Source organism: Microtus pennsylvanicus, chromosome 2, assembly GCF_037038515.1.
Source record: "Microtus pennsylvanicus isolate mMicPen1 chromosome 2, mMicPen1.hap1, whole genome shotgun sequence".
NCBI classification, from domain to species: domain Eukaryota; kingdom Metazoa; phylum Chordata; class Mammalia; order Rodentia; family Cricetidae; genus Microtus; species Microtus pennsylvanicus.
In genome coordinates this window covers 70,485,511-70,508,088 of record NC_134580.1, presented here as the reverse complement: position 1 = coordinate 70,508,088, position 22,578 = coordinate 70,485,511, and the positions used below count along the sequence as shown (strand labels likewise).

The window sequence follows — 22,578 nt, the reverse complement described above, 5'->3', positions numbered from 1 at the left end:
CATAGGGGAACTGCTGGTCTCCCCTTCTAGTGGCTTTTCTCTGGAAACTTCAGAAGGGCAGGGTCCTCTGGGCTCAGTAAGATTGTTGCTGCTGTCTCCCACCATCCCTGGAAGCTATAGGAGCAGATCAGACGTTGGGGTCCAGCCCACCTCCACTGCCCTATCCCTTAGGAAGTAGACAAACACAAGCAGAGCCCTGTGGACCACTTTTATGTTCATCCCACAGTCTGCTCCTGGGCTTACCCAGCTCCACCCAGAGCCAGCCTCACACGTGCCTCTACCAAGTGCCCGGACTCTACCTGCCCACCACGTGCTAGTATCCCCAAGCAGTACTCCCAGTCTTCCCAGTGCTAGGCTCTGCAGTCTTTACAACAGCTCCTGGCTTGGACTGTCTGGTCTTTAAACAACCTCCTCTTGTCAGGAGCTAGTCTGGGTCTGGGGCTTTGGGTGGGGGTTGCCAAGGGCTCCCAGGATGCTCCCTGCTCCCTAGTACCTAACATAGAACTCAGTCACTGTACTCAGGACTACTAAGTCCTGGGCCTAAATATGAATTATATCCAGGCCGTGGGATGGTCAAGAACCAGATTCATGTCCCTCACAGGCTCAGGTGCCACTTGCTTTTGAGCCTGAGTCTCCACTTTGCTGCTGTGAAGTGGGCACTGTGACATCTGCCTCCCACACACCTGTGAGGAACGCAGTACTTCTGTGCTGCTTCAAGGCAGGACTACACCAAGTGATGCTCTCACCCAGGAGAATGAAGCCCAGACTGAGAGGATCCTTCAGAGTCAGCCCCTGGGAGGGAAGTCGAGATCCAGGCCCGGGCCCAGAAGGACTGCCTGATATTCACACCCAGTCTGGAATCTCCAAGAGGAAGGGCAGGGCCCTTGCTTCCTGCCCCCTCCTGGTGAGGCAATGGTCATTCTGCTCTCTGCAGGTGTCACAGTGACCTACATCCCTGGAGGCTGGGAGACCACCCTGACCCATTCCTGGGAGGGAAAACAAAAAGTGTCCGCATTTGTTTTCAGAAACGCACTCTGACAAGATGGAGGGTGGGAAGATTGGAACAAATCAGGTAGCAAAGTTCCAGGCTCTGTGCTGTGAGAGTAAGCTGCAGGAGCCACCTTTGCCACCATGATCTTGTTGTGCAGCTGGGGATCTCCGATACCCACTCTTTAGATTTTCTCTGTCTCTAAAATGTGGATAAGAACTGAGCAAAAAGAGAGCTCTGTCTGCACGGGAGAAAGTGGGGAAGGTTTCAGGGCAGAAGAAATATCATAGTGGGCCTTGTGGTGCCAGCAGGAGTTCTCTGGGCTGACAAAGGAGCACAGGTATTCTAGGCTGAACCACAGGCTCGGAGCATGGGGGTTAACGGACAGTGATTTCATTTCATGAAGTATATATATGGTCTCTGTTTTAACATTTTTGGTTGTGAGCCCAGCCTCTAATGGCTGAGTCATCTCTCCAGCCCTGGTCCTTGTTTAAAAAATAGAAATAAATGTAAAGACTAGAATTGAAATCCTCCGGAGTCAGCTAATATTGGACTTCGTTTTGAATGTAGATAAGAAAGGCCTCTGGTGTAAGACTTCTACATTTCTGGCAGAAAAGAGAGAGCAATGAGCTCTCTTGGAAGCAGAGCTGGGCCTGTGGACAGACAGATTTCCAGGTTTGGGGCCTGAGGGCAGTGGGGACACTGGGTGGACCCACAGGAGAGCATTGGCCCTCGAGGAGCAGAGGGAATTCTTGGTCCTTAGGGGAGGGGCTTTGAGTACATTTCTTGTGGGGTAAACCTCATCAGTGGCCCTAGGCCCTGGTCAAAGTGACTTCACTGTGGTTTCTGAAGACTGTGGCTGTGGGCTGTGGCATCTGGAAAAGGACCTGGTGACACTGGAGTCACAATGGGATCATGCCAAGTCTCTACATGTCTTCAAGATTTGGGACCTCTAACAGCGACTGCTTAGAGAGGCTGTGCCGTAAACAAGAAGGGCAGATAGGTCTTGTACAGTCTGTTCTCTGTAGTTAGGGGCAGGAACTCCAGTCTCTCTAATTGATGAATGGGAGCCACTGCATCAGGCCTTGAGATTAGGCGGCTCTGTTTGTACTTGAGTGGACCATCACAGGCAGGTACTCCACCCCATGCCCAGTTCCTTCTGACCTTCATAAGGTCAAGGAATGGGCACAGAGGTGCCCACATCCACTGGCCATAGTGTCCCCGTGGGTGCCCACTTGTATAACTTGTATACATACATACATACATACATACATACATACACACAGATGTATGGGCATGCACTGACACACACAGGCATGTATGAGTATGCATTCACACACACACACACACACACCACACACACACACACACACACACAGCAGTACTACAGCTTGTTCTGTATTCAGACCTAATTTTACAAAGCAGATGCCCAATCCCAAGCAATGCTTTAGCCCTTACCAACATCCTTACCCAGACCCAATCCCTCCCCAAGACCCCAGCCATGGTCCCCGCAGGAGCAGTGAGCACGGCAGTGGAGCTGGCTGTCTAAGCAGGGCAATCGTGCTCCTCGGCCACTGCAGCAGGAGGATGCAGGCTACTGACGTCCAGTGTCCCGTCCTCTGGGTCCGTAGTCAGCCTGAGGGAGAAAGGCAGGGAGGAGACATGAACCTGACCTCAGCTGGGCAGTGCAAGCTGCGGAGGAGACTATGCAGGGTCAGTGCTTTCCTTACAGGGGCTTGGTCCCAGCAGGACAGGGAGCTCCTCCCAAAACTCTGGGATTAGCACTCGACTTCCCACAATACCCTGGCATTCTCCAGATCTGAAAGCAGCAGCCCAACTTTGACATTAAACAGCTGTGGATTTTGAGGTAAAATGCAAAAAAAAAATTTCAGGAATGTGTGAGGTAAGAGGCGATTTGGAGGCAGCTGAACACTCGGTCTCCCCTTGGGGCTGGGTCCTCAGGGTTGCAGAAATGTGGGTTGCTGTGACTGTGGGCTCTGAGGAGGGACAGTTTGTGAGACTTGGTGTCATAAGGTCATAGGTCAGCCATTTCCATGCTGTGTGCTGTTGGACAAGCCTAGCTACCTCTCGGATCCTCGGCTCTCTAAATAGTGTAAAGCAGGTGAGTTTTATCATCCATCCTAGCTGGCTTGGACTCTGACTGTGTAGCTAACCTAGAACTCACAGCCTTCCTCCTTTGTTCTCCCGAGTGCTGGGACTATTAGGATGTGCCACATCTGAACTGGGACCACTCCTTGTTATTGGGCCTCACGGTTTGTGCAGCTGATTTGGTGTCTCCCAAGAGGGTTTAGCCACAGCCGGATTAGAGCCCATGAGAGGCCCAGGCCTAGATTCCTGTCCTTCCCTCCTCGCTTCTGCTTTCATTTTCCCAGAATCCCCTGGGCCCTTCCTCTGCAGCAGACATCACACTCACGGCTGGAATTCTGCATTGGTCAAACAAATCAGGTCTCTGTTCCCTCTGAGCTTTGTATCGGCTGTCTCTGAAATAACTGGACACCTAGTGTGGACAGAGCCGGGAAAGAGGGGGGTTCTCGGGCCCTCAGTGAGAAGGCCAAGGAAACACATGCATATTGCACAGCACAGAGAATCTTAGAACGGTGTGTAGGGGTCAAGGAGAGAAGGGCTGGGCCGGCAGGCTGCAGGTCACCAACCATTCCTGCAGTTTGCAAGGTCCTCAGTTGTCTCTGCAGTCACCTTATGGGGCTCAGACATGAAATGACTTGGCCAAGTTCGCATAACACCTACAGGCAAGGCAGGGCCGGCTCAGGATGGCCTGCTCCTCACCCTGGGCACTCAGCAAACATGCAGCAGTAAGCCTGTGGTCCCAGGGAGCTCCATAGAGCCTGCGGGTCTTCCTGTCCCCTAATCACCAGTGAGGAAATGAACCATCTCTCACATCCTTCCTCTCCTGGGCCTCCTGATCTCAGCAGGGCCCTGCACTCCTCAGGCCACCTCACTCAGTGGCTTTGCCCAGTGATGCTGGCATGAGAGCCTCTAAATGAAAGGCAGCTGCCTCCCTCTGGGGGTCACAGCCCCAGGGCAAGGCTGGGAGGCTGATATCCAGGCCCCACACAAGGCTTCAGTGAGAGATGTGGCCCAGCTGAGTTGGTAAGAGGAAGCCATCCATCTGGCCAGGAAGAGACTGGTCCGTGTGTGTGTGTGTGTGTGTGTGTGTGTGTGTGTGTGTGTGTGTGTGTACATGCGTGCATCTGCATGCACACACATGTTTATTTAGAAGGGAGAAGGAGCACCAACAGGGACTAAGAGATGAAAGTCAGATGAAGGGCCAGAGACAAAGCCTACTACCAGGAACCCAAGGCCAAAAGGGCAGAGCTTGGCAAAGCCCCAGAGGTAACTGATGGCCTTGGAGTCTAAACTTAACTGTGGAGTCCCTGACATCCTTAGGAATTGTGAGGAAGTTCTTGTTTGGTCTGATTGGAGCTTGGCATGGCCTCCTGGAGCGCTCATCGGCACCTGGCAGGGGCTTACAAGGGACACATTCCTGGAGACCACAGCCTTGCGGTCATGTCAGCATGTAAGCATACGTGTGGCCTTCCTACCCTGCTGAGATATGTGTGCGCACGCACACGGGTACATACATGCTGTGTGTGTCGGCAGTGCCAAGATTCGACACTCACAGCAGCTTGTCTGTCTTCTCTGTTCTGGTGAAACTACCTCCTAACTCCTGGCCCTGCTGGGCACCCACAATGTGGCTGAGGACTGGGTTTGGGCCAGCCTTGCAGTTTAAGGGCTGAGGCCTGTTCACTGCATTTGCAGACCACAGGCCTGTTTCCAGAAGGCCCATTCTAAGGCCTGCTGTAGGATGGTCCTGTAGGATGGATGGCCTTGGGGACCTGAGACCTCAGGATGTGACCCAGGAACATGCTTCCTAAGGAGTGTGATAAGAGCTCACTTCTGGGGGACTTTCCTCCTGGGAGGACACTGTGAACATTCAGATGACCTGTGGGACAGCAGGAGCACTTGAGCTCAGAAGAGCTGAGGTCATACAAGGTGGTGAAGAGGCAGAAGATCCCACTGGGATGTCTATTGCCCTTGACCGTTGTTCTAGTCTCATTTTGGTTGCTATAATAAAACCATCCCACTAAAGCAACTAAAGAAAAAAAGATTTTATTTAGCTTATAATTCCAGGTAACAGTCTATCGTTGCAGAGACCTCACAGAGGCAAAGAACTTGAAACAACTGGTCATAACACATCCACAGTCAAAGCAGGGACAGTCAGTGCACCCATGCTTCCTGCTCGGCTGGCTTTCTTCACTCTTGCACAGCTCAGAGCCCAGCCTGGAGAATGATACTGCCCGTGGTAGACTGGATCTTTCCACGTCCATCAGTAATCAAGACAGTTCTCCAGTTAATGCTCTCCTCCCTTATAGATCGTGGCAAGACCCTCCAGATTGCCACCACGTCATGTCTGAGGTGGACTCTCTAATTTTGCCCTGTCAGCTTCGAGATACCATAAATACTGTCCCAGTCCAGGTGCCTGATGGAACCAGACTGTCTGGGTTCAAATATTGACCCAAGAACTGTGCTACTCCAGACACATCACTTCACATCTCCGATCTATAAGATAGACATCATAAGTATACCTACTTCGTGGGTTGTCACGGGAATTAAGTGAGTTACTAGATGCATTTTGGCATTTGTCCCCAAGCATATGTGTCACGTCTTCTCACTCTTGATATAACCATTATTGCCTCTGTCCCCTTTCCTACACTCATGTCTAGCCCTCTGGTCCAAGCTGAGTCCCTCATTGTTCCTTAAAACTGGGAGACCACTGATACAGTACCAATGCCCACTCAGTCTTTCTCTGAAGCTAGCCTCTCCTAGAGCCAGGCGCTCTTCCCTCCACTCCAGCTCTATACCATAGCATTCTCCCGCAGGGCTGATAGGCCATGGCCCAAAGATAGCAGCAGAGCCCCAAGTATGGCTTGCCAGTGTGAGAAGTCATCACTCCTCGAGCTTTGGCCCCACCTCTCTACAACCCAACCCCTTAGCTCCTCCCACCTGCCAGCACCAGCCAATGGGAGGAGGCAGGTGGAGCTCTCTGTCAGTGCACAGACCAGGTAGGCAAGAACATGGTGACAGTGATGGCAGCCACTGTCTCAGAGCCACACTTGCCTGTCTGAACGTCTGAAGCACAAAGCTTTTGGAGAGCTTGTGCGGTCCTGAGAAGTTTGGGGTTCGGATAGCAAGGGTTAGTGGTGCTCAAATAATCCAAACTCTGGATAAGCTGGAACTCGGAACCACTTCTGGGTCCTAGGCATGTTCGATAAAAGCGAAGATGAAGCAGGAGACCCTGCTAGAGCGCTGATCAGGAGAACCAGCATCATCCCGTGCCTAGCACCTCTGAGTGTCATGGGAATGGTGACCAGCTTCCTGGAAAGGCTTCATGTCTAAGCCCCTGTCTGTCTCCTTCCCACCCTCCCCAGTGCATTCTCTCCACACATCTTTCTGATGACTCCAGGGAACAGCTGGGCTGCTGTTTTAAGGTTTAAATTTATTTTATTAATTATTACTGTTATATGGGGGAGCGAGGCGTATGCCATTAGCAGAGAACAGTGCTGTGGTCACTTCTAAATCTGTGTCATTAGGCTTACGTCATCAGGTTGCAGGCACCTTTTCCCACTGAGCGGTCTTACCATCCCCCTGAGGTGCTTATCATGGAGAAGAAAGAAAGGAGGTCCCTGCTTTCCTTCCTCTAACCTTCCACTAAGCTTGGCCTCAGAGTCCATGATTCATCTTCCCAAAGGCCCTCCCAGGTCTTGGGGGGGCCCTGCCACAGCTCCTCTCTTCTTCCCTGGTTTGCCTCTTTCATCGTTTGAGTCAGATACCTGCAGTCTGTCCTCCTTGGCACAGGTCTCAGCCACCTCTCCTTGGGTCACATGAGTAGAATGGATTCCAACTGCCCTGGAGACACCCCCTCCCTGCCGGCATCAGCTGTGGGTCTGAGGAGCTGGTGAGGGAAGGAAAGGACCCAGAATGATATCTCTGCACCAAAAAGGCACCTGCTGCCTCTGGGGAGAGTCAGCTGCAGACCCGGTGTCTGACAGTTTCCCAGCAGTTTGAGCAAGAGGAGATGAAACTCATTGCATAGAGAGGCAGGTGGTGAAGCTGGAAGACCGTTCATAGGGTACAGGGGGGACTGAAGGAACGATGACATCATATTGACAGGAAAATTGAAGGCCAAGTGCCTGGGCCAAAGCAAGCAGTTCCAAGCATAGCTGTGTCTCTTCAGTTCGACTCCTTAACCTCGCTGGACCTTTCTTTCCATAAAACGCTAACTCACCTTTGCCTCCCTGGGAGGTGTGAGAATCAAGCAAGAGCGTGAATGAAGGCCTTCGGGAGGGGCAGAGTATTGGTGCAGTTAGGCTGTGACTAGTGTAAAGCAGGTATGACTTTGGTTAGCCACCAGAAAGAACTTCCCCACCTGAATCAGGGCACAAAAGTGAAGCTGTCCACTCTGAAGAGACAGTGCTAATTCAGGCCTCCATTTCCCCATCTGAGAAAAGCAGCTGCAATGGCTATCTTATAGGATCACTGTTGTTCAGTGGCTGGGACCTGTGAGGTCTGTGAGCATGCCTCCTGTTAGCTGCTTTGAGTGGCTGGCTGGCACCATGGCTCCTGACAGGCAGGCTGGGTGGGAAGAGCCCTGGCTTAGGAACCACACAGGCCTGACTTGCAATCTGTCACTTAGCAGCTATGTGGTGTTGGGCAAGTTATTCCACTTCTCTGGTCAGCTCCTCAGCCGTCAGTCAGGGATAATGATAAACCTACTTTGTGGGGTTACGGGGAGATCAGATGAGACAACACCAGCATTTACAGGGAAATGAAGTTTCCCTTTTCCACCCACAAGTGGGAAATTCTTCTGAGATACCCCCAGCCCTCCCTACTTCCTCTCACCCAGCGCTTTCCTTGTCTCTCCCTCGGCCTGGCTTCTCCCATGCCACCTGTTTGAGCTGTCAGACACTTAGTCACAGCAATGATGGTCAGGAATCTTCTTGCCTTTTCCTGCGAGGGCTAGGGACAGCTCCATTAGGAATTCCTGGGGTCCCTTACCCCTCCCTTCCACTCAGACCTGTGCCCCTGCCCTCCCAGTTCCCAGGCCCCCTTAATACCCGTGAACCCATTCAACACTTCAGTCTTGGCTGTGTGATGGGCCAGGTTGCCCGAGCAACAGCACTACTTATTTTGGGATGGATCAGTAAGCCTTTCAAAGGGTTCCAGCCAGGCTCTGAGGAGTGAAAGGTAGGAAGGGGGAGCAGATGAGGGTGAGGTCGCAACCCCTCTCCCCCGTGAGACAGAGAGGGCCTGCTGAGCTAGGCCTGGGACCAGGGCTTTCGTAGCTGACATAAAGCCCACAGTCAGGACTACAGGGAGTTCAGCAGACTGGCTGTCCCTGGAGTCACCTCCCTGGAGGACTTAGCCTCTCGGTATTTCCACTCTGACCTCTAGTGTGTTTGGGCTGGTGAGCCATGTCTTCACCTGAAACATAGGAATGCCACCTCCCAGCATGGAAGACTCAGCGAGGACTGTATGCCAAGTGCTTCTGAGAGTCAGCCCAAGGCAAAGTACACCCCAAAGAGGATGCAGGGTAGAGGGTGGGGCAGCAGGCTGTGGGAGCTTGGGGTTCTGGACACATGTGTGCCTTGTGAAATGAGAACTTGGGGACAGTCCCTACCGAGTTGCTGTCTTTAAGGGTTGCCTGGTGGGGTGGGAGGCATGGCAGAGCCCCAAACCTGGTGTCCCAGATGTTGCCTTGTTCCACGGCCCTGGACATTCATGGCTCATTGAGCACCCAGCAGGAAAGGCTGTCCTTTGAATTCAGTTTCACTATAGCAACCCTCCCCTCAGGCACCGCCCTATGGAGCCTAATTAGGCTTTCATCGACCCCCCCACATTGTGTCTGCCCTGTGCTGTGGGCAGACTCCCCAGGATTTTGGGCCAATTGCTTGTTTACGAGCCCAGCCCGTCTGTCTTGGGAAGAGGCCCAGAGGCACAGCCAGTGAGCAAGCAAGCCCTTCCCACCCCGGAGCCAGAACTTGGTGGCCAAACCTGGTGCTGCATTCACAAGTGCTTTGCTTGTTAGTGTGGACTGAAGTGCCCCACTCAGCCGTGGGTCATTTTCCCCCCAGGGTTTGGGACCTTCTAGCCACTTGGCAAGCTTCTTGGCTTCATCCAGCCTGGGAGAGTGACAAGATCATGCACTCTGCTGAGCTTTCTGGAGGATCAAATGAGCTTTCAGGCTCTGGCATCTTCATCAGCTTCCATTAAAAAAGTCAGTCCCTTCCCTGTCCCTCCTCCCACCCCCGGAGACCTCCATGCCCCCTCCAGACACATTGGCCTGGGGCACTTTATTCTGTGTCCATCCTAGCATAGCCAGGGACTTGGAGGATGTGGCTGTTAACACCGCTCTCTGAGGACTGGTAATTGATCTTCACTAGGCTTGAGTGACAGTGGTGGCAGCGAGGGAGCACACAGTCACTGGCCTCCTCTGGACCAAGCCCAGGCAGGGTTGGCTCTAGTGAGTACTGGGAGAAGAGGGGAAGGGAAACGAATATGCTGGGTGTTTAAATCAGCTCATTGGTCTCTTCCAACCTGGCAGTGACCATGGGCAGGGGATAGGGAGTTGGAGCTGAGTGTCTTCATGCTCCAGGTGAGGAGTGCAGGCTCCTCCAGAGGAGAGGAGATAGGAGAGAACCCCCGCCACCATCCCCAGCTCGTTGAAATAGAATCCAAACACTGGTTCCACTGGGACCCAGCAATGGCTCCGCCCTGCACCACAGCACCCTCTGCTGGCATAGGAGTATGCAGGATATATGGCCTGGGTGTGCTTCTTCAGATGGGGTCTCCGCATCTTGCTCTGAGAGCAGTAAAGGCAAAGGGGGTGATTTAGGAACCCAGTTATTCTTACTCAGAGCACCTCTCCCAGCCCCGTATCCCAGCAGACGAGCCAAGCTGCCATCTGGGGTCATGAGGGGACAAGATTAATAAAGCTGTCTGGCCCAGGCGGGAGCCTGCTGAGGAAAGCCCCGGGGCATTGCATTACCGCAGCCCCCGTCTCTACCCTCTCTGGCCTAGGGGCTCCCATCTGTCAGGGGATGGCAGGGCTGGGTCCTTCTCCTACAGCTTCCAGCTGGCTCAGGGGAGGAGCTGCGCATCTTTCCCAGGCTTTATGCTTGGCTGCGTAGCTCAGGCCAGGGATGTTGGGGATGAAGGTGTGGCTCCTCCTCTCTCAGGGCTGTATCTGCCTCCATGTCCCATGGACACTATTTTGCCAGGAACTCTGGTTTCATTTCAATGATCTGTGTCTGGATCAGACATACCTCACAAAGTAGTTCAGCAAACTCAGGCAACTTGGTTATCATCTCTGAGCCTCCGTTTCCTCACCTGTAAGAGTGGATGCTGGGACCCACAACCTAGGTAAATGTTTAATAAGAGAACACAGGAGAAGGCTGAGCAGAGCCGGATGCTTGGTAAATGTGTTATCTTATAGTTACTATTAATTGACACAGTATTGGAGCAATTAATTTGAATATGGGGCCACTTAGGGCAAAGCCATTTGTACCCATGCCAACTGTGTACTCCATCCACGGTCCTCCCCACACCAGGGATTCTGGTCAGACATCTGTTTACTCTGGATGTGTGCTAACCCTGAGAACCACAGTACCTCCGCCTCCGAAGTCTTCCCTCTACTCTGGCACTGTTGAGTCTTTCATCCACCTTTGGTTTCAAAGTGGATCATTGCAGTTCTCAGAGTGACTATTCCAGGTCTCAAGTGACTTGATAAGGTGGGGCTGTCCCAGGCTCTGATGCAGCAGTGATAAACTGAATGGAGCCATATTTTCCAGGCAGACGGGGGCCGAACTATGGGACAGGCTCTCCAGAAGGACAGAGAGGAAAGGGAGTGAGGCAGCAGAGGGTTTCAGCCTCAAAGATTGGAAGCCCTGTGTGCCAGATGACAGCGTGCTCCTTGGTGAGGAGATAAGTGCTGGCCACCCAGTCCTCCTAGACAACCCATATTCCCCCTGCCCAGCAGCTGTATTCAGAGGAAACTGATGCGTGACAGAATTAAGACCACGGCCTGGGATGATAGACGAGTGTGATGGTGCTGGACCAGGGCTGGAATCGGGGGGGGGGGAAGAGGGCTTGGGAAACCATGACCCAGCCCTGCTCCCCCAAGTCCCATGACTAAGCATGGATTCGCTGCAGAACCACACCTCTTGAATGACCCTAGAGCTGTGACAAATCAGGTGGATTCATCTTGACCAGTGAACTATCCCTGTATGAAGATCTTGGTCTTGTCAGACCTGGATGTCCTGTCCTCTACCCTTCCAAGAGTTCTTTCCCTTTTTTTTTACTGAGTCCTGCTAAGGCATAATACATGGACCCTTCCCTCCTGCCAGGGCCAGTTTTGGGGGAATCCTCACCAGACAGACCAGGTAGGATGGCAAACAAAGGGATGGATGGATGGATGGATGGATGGATGGATGGATGGATGGATGGATGGGTGGATGGATGGATGGATGGATGGATGGACAGACGGAGTATATAAATGAATGGAAGTTGAGTAGATGAGTGGTTGGATAGATAGATGGGTAGGTGGATGAATGGATGGACAAATGGATGGGTAAATAGATACCTGAATGGCTAAGTAGATGAAAATATGAGTGAATTGGTAGGTGGATGGATGGATGGGTAAGTGGATGGATGGGTGGGTGAGTAAATGAATGGGGTGGGTAGATAGGTAGATGGATGGATAGATGAATGGGTAGGTGGATGGGTGGGTAGGTATGTGGATGGATATATGTGTGAATGTATGTATGTATGAATAGATGGATGGATGGGTGGGTAGGTAGGTTGATGGATGGACAGATGGATAGACAGATGAATCAGTTAATCAGCAGATTAGTAAAAGAAGGGACAGTAGGAAGGAGAATCTGTCACTGTCCGCAAGTGGGTTTCACTTGAGGGAGAGCATGAGAACAAGTGTTTTGAGACCTTAAAATCCTCTCATCTCCCCTGAGAAAGATCCTCAACCCAAACTCTGCCAGTAGACCTTCTCCTGGGTCTGTTCTCTAACACAGCCTAAAGCAGGTCTAGGCTGCAGAACTTCCCACACATGTGACCAGCACAAGCTTCCACAGAGTAAGCCCAACTTCCTTTGTACTGCTGGGAGCTGATTCTCTAGGGGAAAATTCTAGCAAATTTTCATGCAGAACCAAAAAAAGGCTCGCTACATCAAACTTCTCCCTGAGGTAGCTTGTGGTTGCTGGGAAGGACTTGGTGGCATGGCCCTCGGCAGAGGTGTAACAGATGCCCATGTGGCATCAGATGAATGGTGACCCAAGCCTGTCACCTCAGGGCTGCACTAATAAAGACCATGGAAGAAACGACATGAAGACATGGCTCCCGTGCAGCCAGCAGGGTAGGGGGACTGCTGTGTAGGCAGGAGATACCCAGTGCCACCTTCCCCAGCTGGCAAACCCCCACATCCTGACAGCTTTTCATTAGTGCCATGAGCCAATTAGCAAGTCATTGCCTGTGTTCACATCAGGATCTCTGCACTCAATATCAGTGCCCAATATCGTGTGACAGTAAGCTCTGTCTTCTAGGGCAAGCTGGGCTGATGCGAGGCACACCTAAGACGCTCTGACTAGGAGAGTTTATCCTGCTGGCCTCTGAAGAGCTGTCCTGGTGACACTTCTGCCCCCTGACATTGCCCCCCACTCTGACTCTGTCCAATCTGTGTATCCTTTTATTGACCATTCTCTATCACCTGTCCCCTTCATTTCCCTTTTGCATATGGGTCTCTGTTTCTGACTTCTGACTCTGCCATTTTATCTTTTATTTCACTTTCCCACCACGATTCACTCACTCATTGATGAAGTTGAGTTAACTGACACCACTGTGCTGGTCCATCCTGGTCACTGGAAGCATCTCAGTGAACACATTGGTCATGGCTCTTGGGGAAACATGTCTTACTGAGGTCCATGTGTACTCCTGAATAACCACACAGCACCTACAGCAGGTGGTACCCATAGGGTGCTGGGCTGCCCCAGCCGGGGTCCATCACTGGCTGGCTACATGTCATTGGCCACATTAATACTTCTCAACTCTTCGGGAAGAATGATAACTTTCAGTGATGTGTTAGTGACGTAAGGTATCAGGCCAATCCTAAGTCAGCACTTGGTGTCAGACATAAGTACCCTCAAAGCTCCAAGCTTTTATTCTACTTGAAGCAGTTACATTTCATGCAGCTGTAAGCATAGGGCTCTCAGAGGCTTGGGAGAGGGGTCTCTGGGCAGCAGGTCCAGGCTGCTGCTCCTATATCCCTAGGTAGTCTTGTGGAAGGGCATGAGGAGGTGGCTCCCAGCCTGCTCTCCACTGCACTTCCCCTGTCCTACACCCCCAGTGAAGAAGTCGGGTTCACAGCAGGTCAGGTTGGCCCTGGACGCTGGCCCTGTTTCCATGCTTCCCAGCCAGGATTGAAGGGCTTAATCTACGTAATGCCTGCCTTTATCAAACATCCGTCATTCTCCTGTGCAATCTGTAAACAGGTTTCCTCTCAAGGGGACGTGTCTGCTCCCAATCCAAGACTGGCCCCTAAGCCTGCTGGAGATGAAGGGCTGGGTCCTGGGATCAGGGGTGGGGTAGTGGGGCTAGGATGGAGAATACTGAAAATAACTAGGGTTTCCTGGCCTCAGGGGCCCAGTTAGAGAACTGCTGTGGAAACCCCTATCCTTTTAAGTGCCCCCTTTCCCCATCCGGGGTTGCTGAGGCAGGCCCCAAGTGTTCGGGGGTTGTCTGTGCAAGAGAGAGGAGATGAATGGATGGATATATCAGATAGGTATGGGGGGGGAGACCCTGCACGGGTTCAGTTTTTAAATCCTCTGTCTCTGCAAGTCTCCAGGGCCTAGCATTTCAGGGCCATTTGAGGTCAAGACACTAAAGCAAAACCCCATGGAGACTGTGTGATTTGGCCAACCCTGAAGGTGGTAGGTTTGGTCTGTCCTCCCAGTCTTCATTACAACTGCTCCCCATATCCTGTGGGCTCAGTGGAGTGAGAACTACCACAGAGGGCCTTACACTCCATGGACAGTCTCTTCCTTGTCACCTCGTGTGTGTGTGTGTGTGTGTGTGTGTGTGTGTGTGTGTGTGTGTGTGTGTGAAGTATATGGAGTATACAATGTGTCTGTGTGAAGTGTGGTGTGTGGCACGCACTTCAGAGGACCGTGACAGACAAGAGACAGGGTACTAGAGAATGAGAGCTAAGGCTCCAGATTGAAGCTCCAGCTGTCCTTGCCCAGTGCTGACCCAACAAGAAGCAAATCTTTGCCCTTGAAAGCGGAATTGTTACTGGGTCTCCTGGCCGAGGCTGGGCCGGGCTCCAGATGGAGGAATCTGTCTGAGTGTCTCCAGCTGAAGAATTGCTTGGCCTTGTGTTTTCTAGGTGGAACACCATGGAAGGCGACTGTCTGAGCTGCATGAAGTATCTGATGTTTGTTTTCAATTTCTTCATATTTGTAAGTGACCCTGGGTCTCCACTGGGTGTCCCCTAGGTCTCTGGTCTCTGCTGGTGACAAGCCTAACCTCCCCCCTAAAATGTCCACAGGAAGTTGATTACCCAGAGGTAGATGAGTCTGACCAGTAGGCTTCCTGGGAGGCCTGGCACTGACTGCGCTAATCCTGAGTCCCAACCGCTACTCCCTTCACAGCAGACATTTCAGTCAGGCCCTGAAATGGACAGCCTCTGGCCAAGGATAGGCTAGAGGGACCAGGGAGAGGGCTCATTTACAACCCACGTTTAGGGCCTAGAACCCACATAAAAAGCCAGGGGCTTTGCCTAAGCTAACACTGTCAAAGCAGTGTGGATGGCTCCTGGGGAACAGCACCTGGGATTGACAGGTGGCCTGCACATGCACACACATGCACACATATGTATGTGCACCTGCTTACCCCCCCCCCCCCACACACACACAATCAAGCACTGACCTCAGAGCTGTTCAGGCCAGCCTTGTGGGAGCCTCTCAGGGGAGCCTGCCTTGACACCGAAGCTCTGGAACTGGAAGCACGCTTCATCACTCTGAACCTCAACGTCTTCATCTCTCTTTGTTTGATTGTTCTTTTTTTTTTTCAAGACAGGGTTTCAACCAGCAGTGATGGTGCATGCCTTTAATCCGAGCATTCAGGAGGTAGAGGCAGGCCGGTCTCTGTGAGTTCAAGTCCAGCCTGGTCTACAAATGGAGTTCTAGAGTTGGCCCCATGGCTACTGATAAACCCTGTCTTGAAAAACAAAAGACAAAAAAAAAAAAAAATCAAGACAGTGTAGCCCTGACTGTGCTGGACCAGGCTGGGTTTAAACTCAGAGATCCTCTGCCTTCTGAGAGCTGGGATTAAAGGCATGCACCACCACTGCCTGTCTGTGTCTTCATCTCTTAATGACTTACCCAAACAGGCTTTTTGAAAATTTATCAAGATAGACAACAAGGTGACTAGAACATAGCTAGTACAGAGCAAGTTTGTCCATATCCTCCACACCATAGCCTGGTTATGAAGGGGCAGAGGTGCTGGCATCAGGAAACCTTGTCCATGCTAGCAGCCCACCAAATTCCCTACTCGGCTTCTTCCAATAGCAGAAACACACACACACACACACACCACACACACAAACACGCACACTCTTCTTGGGCCTCCATGGGCTTCCCTGACCAGCCCTGGCCCACTAGTTCAGGCACCATGGCTGGTGGCTGTGGCAGGCATCTGCACTTATGCTTGTCCAATTTCACATCTTTTTGTGTTTCCCTGGAACCCGCTTCCTGGACTTTGGAGCTAGGCAGCCTACAGAGCAAATGGCATTCTCCTACCTGGGGACCCCAGCCCATTTTTCCCGTGCCTGAACCCTCCTAATTAACTCTCATCAGATGACCATATAGCTCCAAAGCAACCCACAGTGATGAGGAGCAGAACTTACTGGAGGATTTGTGGGGAAACTGAGGCAAAAGTTAGGGTGCAACAATCAGTGCTGGCCTCTCTTCCAGCCTGCCCTCTGCTCCTCCAGTCTCTCCACCCACCCCACCTGATGCACCTGTCAATGGCCTTCACCCGGCTTTTCTGCTCTGCCCACGGCTTCTAGACCTGCTGAGTCAGCCAGGGCCAGCAGTGATCCCAGCTACCTACCTGTGCCACCAGGAACATCGGGCCCCGCTAGACCTCAGAATCAGTGCAAACGAGTTCCACACACAGCAGCCCCACTTCTGTGCTATCCTTTCTCGAGAGAAATGGAATGCCCTGCCCACTGGAGTCCGCTGTGTCTGCTTATGGGGCTGCTGTGGGAGGTGGGAATTCAAGCGCTGGTTAACCATGAGGGTGCTGAGACTCAGAAAGAGTCGGCCACTTACTTGAAGTCACACAGCTAATAAACAGCAGCCCTGCTCCAGCTTAAGTGGCTTCTCTCCCAAGACGAGCAAGGCATGGAGAGAGATGGGCCATGCAAAGACATCAGTGAGAGGCTTTGGGAGTGCAGCTGGGCCGTGGTGGCACATGCCTTTAATCCCAGCACTTGGAAACAGAGGCAGGTGAGTCTCTATGAGTTTGAGACCAGCCTGGCCTGTAGAGTGAGTTCCAGTACAACAAAGGCTGCATACACACAGAGAAACCCTGTCTCCAAGAAAAGGGGGGGAGTTGATTGAGCAACTAGTGTGGCCACTGTGAGCCACCCTCACTGTGAGCGTCACCCTCACAGCTTGTCCGTGGAGGTTTGTTCTGTGTCAGGGAGATCTAAGCTGCAGTCTTGACTCTGCCATGAACTTGAGAGGTAACCTTTTGCAAGTCATTGACCTCCCCTGGGCCACAGTGTGGAAACATCATAAACTTGAAGCTGTGACATTTAAGAAGCACGTGAAAGTCACAAATAAACCTTGTGTGGCACAGTTCTTCACAGCCTGAGGTGCCACACAGGTCAGAAATAGAGGATATGAGCTACACGGAAGGCCAAGGAGCCACAGGCCACTTTGAGTCCCACAGAGACTGTGGGCTGTGGAGATCTGGGCTCAGCATGTTGGGATCCTACCCAACACTGCAGGCCGCAGCACTTCAGACCCAGGCCTTACTGAGGGAAGGGTGTGGAAGAAACATCTAACTGCACTGTCTGCCCTCTTTTCTCCGTGCCTGCCTGTGGACAGCTGGGAGGAGCCTGCCTGCTGGGCGTAGGCATCTGGGTCCTCGTGGATCCGACTGGCTTCCGGGAGATTGTGGCTACCAACCCCCTACTGACGACGGGTGCCTACATCGTCCTGGCCATGGGAGGCCTGCTGTTTCTTCTGGGCTTCCTGGGCTGCTGCGGTGCTGTCCGAGAGAACAGGTGTCTGCTGCTGTTTGTGAGTGACCCGTCCCTCACCTACACTCTACCTGTGGCTACTGTGGGAGGGACAGAGGCTGCTGACTCCCAAGCCCAACCGGGTTTCAGAAAATAGAAAGTTCTCCCCACCTCTATGACTGTCAGCATTAAGGCCAGTGGGTCCTGGGATCTGGGGATGTTCTCTAGATTTGGGATCTAGAGAACCAGTATCCACCCACGAGGCCACGAGGCTCTGGGTTCAATCCCCAGCCCACTGATTGTGGTCAGAGGTCTGGAAGCCCTGAGATGTCCAGTTACTTACCCATAGCACTGCAGAAGGTTGATGCTGAGGCTGTTGCTGGAGTGTGAGAGTGTCGTCTCACCCTTGGGTAAGGTCTAAGGTCTGGACACCGTCCCAGAGTCCCTTTCCAGAAACATGAAACAGAGACTAGAAGAAAGGTTGAGAGAGCTTTGAATTTGGCGGAAGTAGAAGGACACACTTTGGCGGTGTGAGAGAATGAAGAACCTGGTTCCTCAAATAGTGGTCCAGGGAGGTGGGCGTGAAAACCGAGTTCTGCCCAGGATGATACCTGAGCTTTTGACATGAAACTGCTCTCCACTTCCCTAGACCATGGAAAACTAACCACTTTCTGTTTGTTTAACTTTGGGTCTGGTAAGTCTGTTCCGAGTAGCCCCTGACCCAAGATGGCTGTTAATGATAGGGGATAACTAACTCTACTGTCGCAGATACCTCTTAGCTGGGGGCCAGGAAAGGGTTGGTATCTGTATCTATCATCAGTTTACATTTTAACTTTGTGACCAGTTGAGAGGATCACGGCTGTTCTGGTTCATTCATGGCTCAGCAGTGACAGAGCAGTTTAAGGACTGCAGTTTGGTGGAACGCTAGTGTCTGAAGATTCTTAGCTGCTTCTTAAGCCAGCCTTTCTCCTCTCCCCAGGCTAACTCCTTGCCATCCCAAAACACAGATCCAGTGATGCCCTGACTCCCCTACCTCCCCTCAGGAAGTCAAACCAGTGCCCTTGGCCACTGCACACTTGGCCGTGTCGTCCCGATTCTGAGCTTAGTGGACTGACCTCCAGGAGCAAGGCAGACTCTGAGCTTTGCTGTTCCAACTCCTAAGCCTGCTGTCTGCATGGGGCCTCTGCTCCCAGTTCTTAGAGAGGCCTTGGCTTCTCGAGTTTAAACAGTCAGGCTTCTCCAGGTCCAGTCCACTGCTGTTGGCTGTGATAGTCTCCTTCCTCCAAAGCCCCATCTGTGCACCCTCAGTAACGAAGCCACGCTGGCTGTTGGACAGATCACGTGCCCTGCAGCTCTCCGAAGCTGCTTGTTAGCTCTTCGTGTTTGTTACTTTTCTCATAACTATGACAAATTGCCTGGCAAAAGCAACTTCGGGAAGGAATGGTTTCTTCTGGCTCAGTTCAGAGGTGCAATCTATCAAGGGGAGAAGGCACTGTGGCGGAAGCTTGAGGCAGCTGGGTCACATTGTCTCTGCAGTCAGGAAGCAGAGAGAGGCGCACTGGTGCTCGGCTCACTTTCTCCTTTTAATTCATCCTGAGATCTCAGCCCACGGAGAGGTGATGCTCAAGTCTAGGGCACATCTTCCCTCTGCGCTTAACTTCCTCCCAGGCAAAAGCAGGGGCTTGTCTCCTCGGAAACTCTAGATCCTGCCAAGTTGACAATCCATGTTAACCATCACAGTCTTCTACTCCTGCTTTGGGGTACCCTTGCAGCTCCCTTGATGTTAGAAACGGGTCAGGGACCTGCAGTAGCTGTCCCCTCCCTCATGCCCAAACTGTGAGAGGTGACCTAGCCACTGAGGATGTTCTAGGCAGGAGGCAAACCTGGTTGTCGGTGTGCACCCTGATCTGTGCTCCATCTGGTTTTTCAGCCTCTCAGCACAGTGGTTTTGACTGTCAAGGGACCGCCCAGCTTTGCTGGAGACTGAAGCTCTCTAGACCAAGCAGCAGCAGAAGGTCTTTCTCTGGATTCTCCTGGGCTCTGGAGAGGTGGACTCGCTGTCCTTGATGGGTGGCTTTCTCTCCCGGGAGCTTCTGTGGGCCTGGGGCCAAGAGAACTTCGATGTTGAGCCCAGCCCTGCTGCAGGGCTCCTGCTTAGGGCTGATTATGTACCTCAAACCTGCAAATACTCTTTGTGTATACATAGATGGCAGGCAATTCAGTGATAGGGCCTTCTTGGTTGGTGGGCTGAAGGACTTCCTTGTAGGGACCTGTGGAGGGTACTTAACACACTATGGACTGAGGCCCAGGGCAAACAGCAGGCTCAGGAGCTGGGGCCGGAAACACTGGTCAATGCCTCTCTCCTGGAGGACATACCACTCATTTTAGACCCCCAGGGGGATTCCCTGAGTATGGACAGTGTGCAGAGATCAAAGGCTCTGCCTTGATAGTAGTGAAACTGTCTTTGCTACAGACAGCAGCAGCAGGCACGCTAGAGGAAGACATCTGGCCAGGGGCTCCTCCCAGATTTACACACCCCCGCGTGGCTCATTCCTACCATAGCTGTGTGTGCCACCTCCCACGGAGGAAGTGCAATGGCCTGTGACATGAGCGGCAGGGGAGCTGTAGTTCCTTTTAGTTCTCAGAGCAGAACACTGGCCAGCTTTACTGGGAGAGACAAAGAGACCTGCAGGTACCCCCTAATGGAATGTCCCTTCCGCATCAGTCAGCTCCTGAGTGCAGCAGCTCTAGCTGGGGACCTGGTCTCAGTGTGTGAGGACCCGTTTGTGCTGCTCCCAGGCAGGTGCCCAGAGGGTCCCACAGCCCTACCACAGAGAGGCTTGCTCATCCATGTTCACTGCTGCTCTGTTCACAATAGCCAGGAAATGGATGAGTGGATAATGAAAATGGGATGCATAGGCACAATGGAATTTTATTCAGCCATAAAGAAAAATGAAATTTATTAAATTTGCAGGCAAAATGGGTGGAGCTGGAAAATTCTGCATTAAAGTAAGGTAACTCAAGCACAGAAAGACAAATAGCTCATGTTCTTTCTCATGCAGATCCAAACTTCTAATTTTTATTTATGTGTATTTATTTATGTGGGAATAAGTACTTCGTAGAGGCCAGAAAACTAGCAAGGGGCCCAAGAGAGGAAAAACAGAGGCTTTAAGAGAGGGAATGGGAAGATACCAGAATATATATAATAAGAAAGGTGAATTAGGTGTGCTAAGAAGGAAGGGGTGAGGAGATGGGGAGATGGGGGAGTGCATAGAAGGAGCAACCAAAGCTAACGAGGTATGAAAATGCCATAAAGAAACTCGCTACTTTGTATGCTAATTGAAATACATATACAAACAGGCACACATAAGAAGAGGGTTTGTGAACCCTGCATGGTGCTATCCACCTGTAATCCCAGCATAAAGGAGGCTAGTGCAGAACTGTTGTGAGATCAAGGCCAGACAGGGCTACAGTATTAGATTCTGTCTCAAAAAAAGAAAGAGAGGGGAAAGAAAAAAGATGCAGAAAGCTCACTTTGGCCCCCAGGGACGCATCTCTGTTAATGGGTCCATCCCTGCAGCCAAGCCCGGAAGGCAGCCTGTGCTCTTGACTGAGAGCAGTCTGGGAGCTGCTGCTTTGCCAGCCTCAGCTAAGTGTGCCCTGCACCCTGCCAGCCTGCTCCCTGCCAGCTGGAGAGGAGAATGGGGCATTTGTTTTCCATCAAGTTGTGGAGAAGGTTGAGAGCTGGGACAGGCTGAATCAGCCTAGTCCTCTTAGGACAGCTAAGAGCTGTCCCAGCCAGGTCCTCGCTGGTCCTGTCTCCACATGGACCCCTCCACTCCCCTCTCAGCTTCAGCCATCGCTCAGTTCCTCTTCCTGCTCATTTTCTTTCCCACACTACCACTCCACCTCTGTTTCCTGCTCACCCCGCTCCCAGGTCCAGTTCACAAAAGCCTAAAGTCAGTGTGGACCAGAGGCAGAGCAGAATACTCAAACTGCTGCCATCCAAACCAGGGCTATTCAGGTCCCAACCCAAAATAGACCTTTACAGGCCAAAATCATACACAATAGGGCTACACTAGAGCTGTGGGCATGTGTGTAGGTGGAGACTGCTCATTCATTTCCTGGTTGCCCAATCCCGAGATAATCACACAGAAACCATATAAATTGCAATACTGTATGTCCAATAGCTTAAGCGTATTTCTAGCTAGCTCTTACATCTTAAATTAACCCATTTCTATTATTTTATATTTTAACATGAGACTCATGGTTTACCAGTAAGGTTTCCAGGGCATCTGTCTCCTTTGGCAGCTACATGGCATCTCTCTGATTCCACCTTCTCTCCATATATTTCTGTTCAGATTTCCCACCTGGCTTTACTCTATTAAGCCATTGGCCAAAACAACTTCTTTAATAACCACTGGCAATAAAACATATTCATAGCATATAGAGGGGAATCCCACATCAATGTGTGTATGTTCTAAGTATGTGCATGTATGTGTGAGTACACATGAATGTGTGCTGGGTGTACATGTATGGTATGTGGTACCCTGTATAGTTTGTTACAGGTGCATGTGTACATATTATGTGTGCATTTATGTTTCACCATGTGTATATGGTGTGTGTACCTGGGTTGTGTATTTGGTGGGTTATGTAGTAGTATGTGAGTTGTATACAAACACATGTACAGGGGGCATGCATTGATACTTTAAGAAGCTTTTCTGTGCTTCTAAGCAGGGCCTTATGTAAGCCCAGGCTGCTATGGGAATGAGGATAATGATGTTGAGCTTCTGAACCTCCTACCCCCCACCAAGTGCCAGAATTACATGTGTGCCCCCAGGCCCAGTTCATGCAATGCTAGGGACCCAGTCCAAGACTGAATATGCTAGGCAAGCATCTGTCTCCTGAGCTACAGTCCCTACTGCAAGGCTTTCTGGAAGGTTCCAAGCAGTGTCTTTCCCAACTAAAGCTGGCGGTGTGGTTGCTGCTGTAGAAGAGGGCCACTGATTCAGACCCTGGTGGCCTCTTGGGGCTCCCTGGAGGCTTTAAACTCATCCTTAGCCTGGTTGTCTGAACAGGAAAAAAAAAACATGGCTTTAGCCATTCCGGGACCCTGATCCCAAGGTCTGCAGCAATGAGGCCTAGATATGGAGCAAACCTGCCTGGTTCTGCTAAGAACCCCAAGTCTAAGGACAGTTGGCCCTGTGACTAGTCACCTAATGACCAACCTAGCTAA

At 51.7% G+C, this 22,578-nt stretch overlaps 1 protein-coding gene across 1 annotated transcript in view; it reads left to right on the top strand.

The window, feature by feature from the left end:
- The window catches only part of Tspan18 (tetraspanin 18), a 137,043-nt gene that overhangs the window by 101,525 nt on the left and 12,940 nt on the right, over positions 1-22,578 (top strand). Inside the window, exons 4-5 of the mRNA XM_075961483.1 lie at positions 14,478-14,550; positions 17,209-17,403. Of these exons, the coding sequence (XP_075817598.1) occupies positions 14,488-14,550; positions 17,209-17,403 (258 nt within the window). The 5' untranslated portion in view covers positions 14,478-14,487. The remainder of the gene's footprint in view (positions 1-14,477; positions 14,551-17,208; positions 17,404-22,578) is intronic.